Source organism: Nyctibius grandis, chromosome 2 (assembly GCF_013368605.1).
Source record: "Nyctibius grandis isolate bNycGra1 chromosome 2, bNycGra1.pri, whole genome shotgun sequence".
Lineage (NCBI taxonomy): Eukaryota > Metazoa > Chordata > Aves > Nyctibiiformes > Nyctibiidae > Nyctibius > Nyctibius grandis.
In genome coordinates this window covers 104114133-104116037 of record NC_090659.1, presented here as the reverse complement: position 1 = coordinate 104116037, position 1905 = coordinate 104114133, and the positions used below count along the sequence as shown (strand labels likewise).

The 1905-nt window shown below is 62.6% G+C and overlaps 1 protein-coding gene across 1 annotated transcript; it reads left to right on the top strand.

Annotated features, from left to right (window-relative positions):
* Positions 1-829: 829 nt before the first annotated feature.
* Positions 830-1696, top strand: RASL11A (RAS like family 11 member A). The gene is made up of 3 exons (XM_068395161.1): positions 830-886; positions 961-1040; positions 1244-1696. Exons 1-3 carry the CDS (start codon positions 832-834, stop codon positions 1694-1696), a joined length of 588 nt encoding a protein of 195 aa, XP_068251262.1. The 5' UTR covers positions 830-831.
* The last annotated feature ends 209 nt before the right edge of the window (positions 1697-1905 follow it).

Genomic DNA, 1905 nt, shown 5'->3' with positions numbered 1-1905 from the left:
TGCTCTCCGCCTGCCTCGGGCGAGGGCGGTGCCCGTCCCCAAGCCGGGGCTGCAGGTCCCACTGCCTGCCTGGGCTGTCCCGCACCCCTCTGGTGCCTGCACCCACTGGGGGCCACCCCGCGCCCTGGGGACGGGGAAGGTGGGGAGGAAGGGGCAGGGGGTACAGCCAGGGTGGACAGCGGCGGGAGGGGGGTGGGGGGTACAACTGAGAGGCAAGTGGGGCAGCTAGGGGGCAAGTGGGTAGAGAGATGCGGGGGGACAGCGGGGAGGTGGCCGGGCGGGGGGCGGTACAGCCGGGGGGCGGTGGTACAGCCGGGGGGGCGGGGGGGAAGCTGTACAGCCGGGGAGGGTGTACAGCCGGGGGAGTAGAGCTGGGCGGGGGGCGGTACAGCCGGCGGAGGGGCGGTACAGCCGGGGGGGCGGTACCCGCGCTGTGCGCACACTGCGGGGCCGCCCCGCAGCCGGCGCTCCCGGCGGAGCCTTTAAAAGCCGCCGTTGTCCGCCCGCGCCGGGCGCTGCTGGCCGAGCTGAGCTGAGCCGGGCCGGGCCGAGCAGCGCAGAGCATCCGGCCGCCCCCTCCCATGCGCCCGCCGAGCATGTCCCAGCCCTTCCTGCTGGCGCCCATCGCCGAGTGCGTCCCGGCGCCGCCCGGCGCCCAGGTCCGCCTGGCAGTGCTGGGCGCCCGCGGCGTCGGCAAGAGCGGTGAGTGCGGGGGGGCGCGGGGCTGTCTGTCCCCCCTTCCCTTGTCCGTCCATGCCCCCAGTTCCTCTGTCCGTCCGTCCTTCCCCTGTCCGTCCGTCCCGCCTAACGCGGCCGCTCTGCCTTTCAGCGATGATCGTGCGGTTCCTGACGAAGCGGTTCATCGGGGACTACGAGCCCAACACAGGTGAGGCGGCGGGGCGGGGCGCGGCGGGGGCCCCCGCGGCCGCGGCTGGTGCCTGACGGTTCTCTGTTCCCCAGGCAACCTCTACTCCAGGCTGGTCCATCTGGAGGGGGACCACGTTGCCGTGCAGATCCAAGACACACCGGGGTGCATCCAGGTATGGAGATGCTTCAGATCGATCAGTTCTTCTCTGCCACCTAAAGGCTCAGCTTTTCAGCCCCAGCTTCCTACAAGGCCAGGCTTAGTCTCCTAAGACAGAGCTCAGGCTTCACTTTGGACCTCTTTAACGGTGCTATCTATGATCCAGGCTCTGTGCTTTCACGACCCAATGCCAAATTTGTGCTCTCTGTTGTACCGCAGGTGCAGGAAGACTGCGTGCAGGTGCTGGACTCCCTGTCCCGGTGTGCGAAGTGGGCAGAGGGCTTCCTCCTGGTCTACTCCATCACAGACTACAGCAGCTACCAGTCAGTCCGACCTCTCTATCAGCACATACGCAAGGTCCACCCAGATGCCAGGACTCCCGTCATTATCGTGGGGAACAAAGCAGACCTCCTCCACGCCAGGCAAGTACAGGCGAAAGAGGGACTACAGCTGGCAAATGAACTGGGCAGCCTGTTCTTGGAAATCTCCACGAGTGATGACTCCCAAGGCGTCTGTGATGTTTTCCAGTATCTTTGCAAGGAGGTCAGCAAACTACAGCACGCCGGCAGCACGGACAGGAGGCGGTCATCCATTATCCCTCGGCCCAAATCTCCCAACATGCAAGATCTAAAGAGACGTTTCAAACAGGCTTTGTCTTCCAAAGTCAAATAAACCCCGTGATGAGATCCTGTGTGACTCGATAGACTTTATTTTTGTAAACTCGTTAATAAAAATCTTTATTTTTGTACTAATGCCAGCAGCATGGAAGTATGTCGAAGCTTGTGATTTCCTTGCTGTTCTCTCTTGTTTGACTGGTTGGGTTATTTTTACAAAAAAAAAAAAAAAAAGCTACATAGCAACTAAGTAGAGGTAGTTGGAGA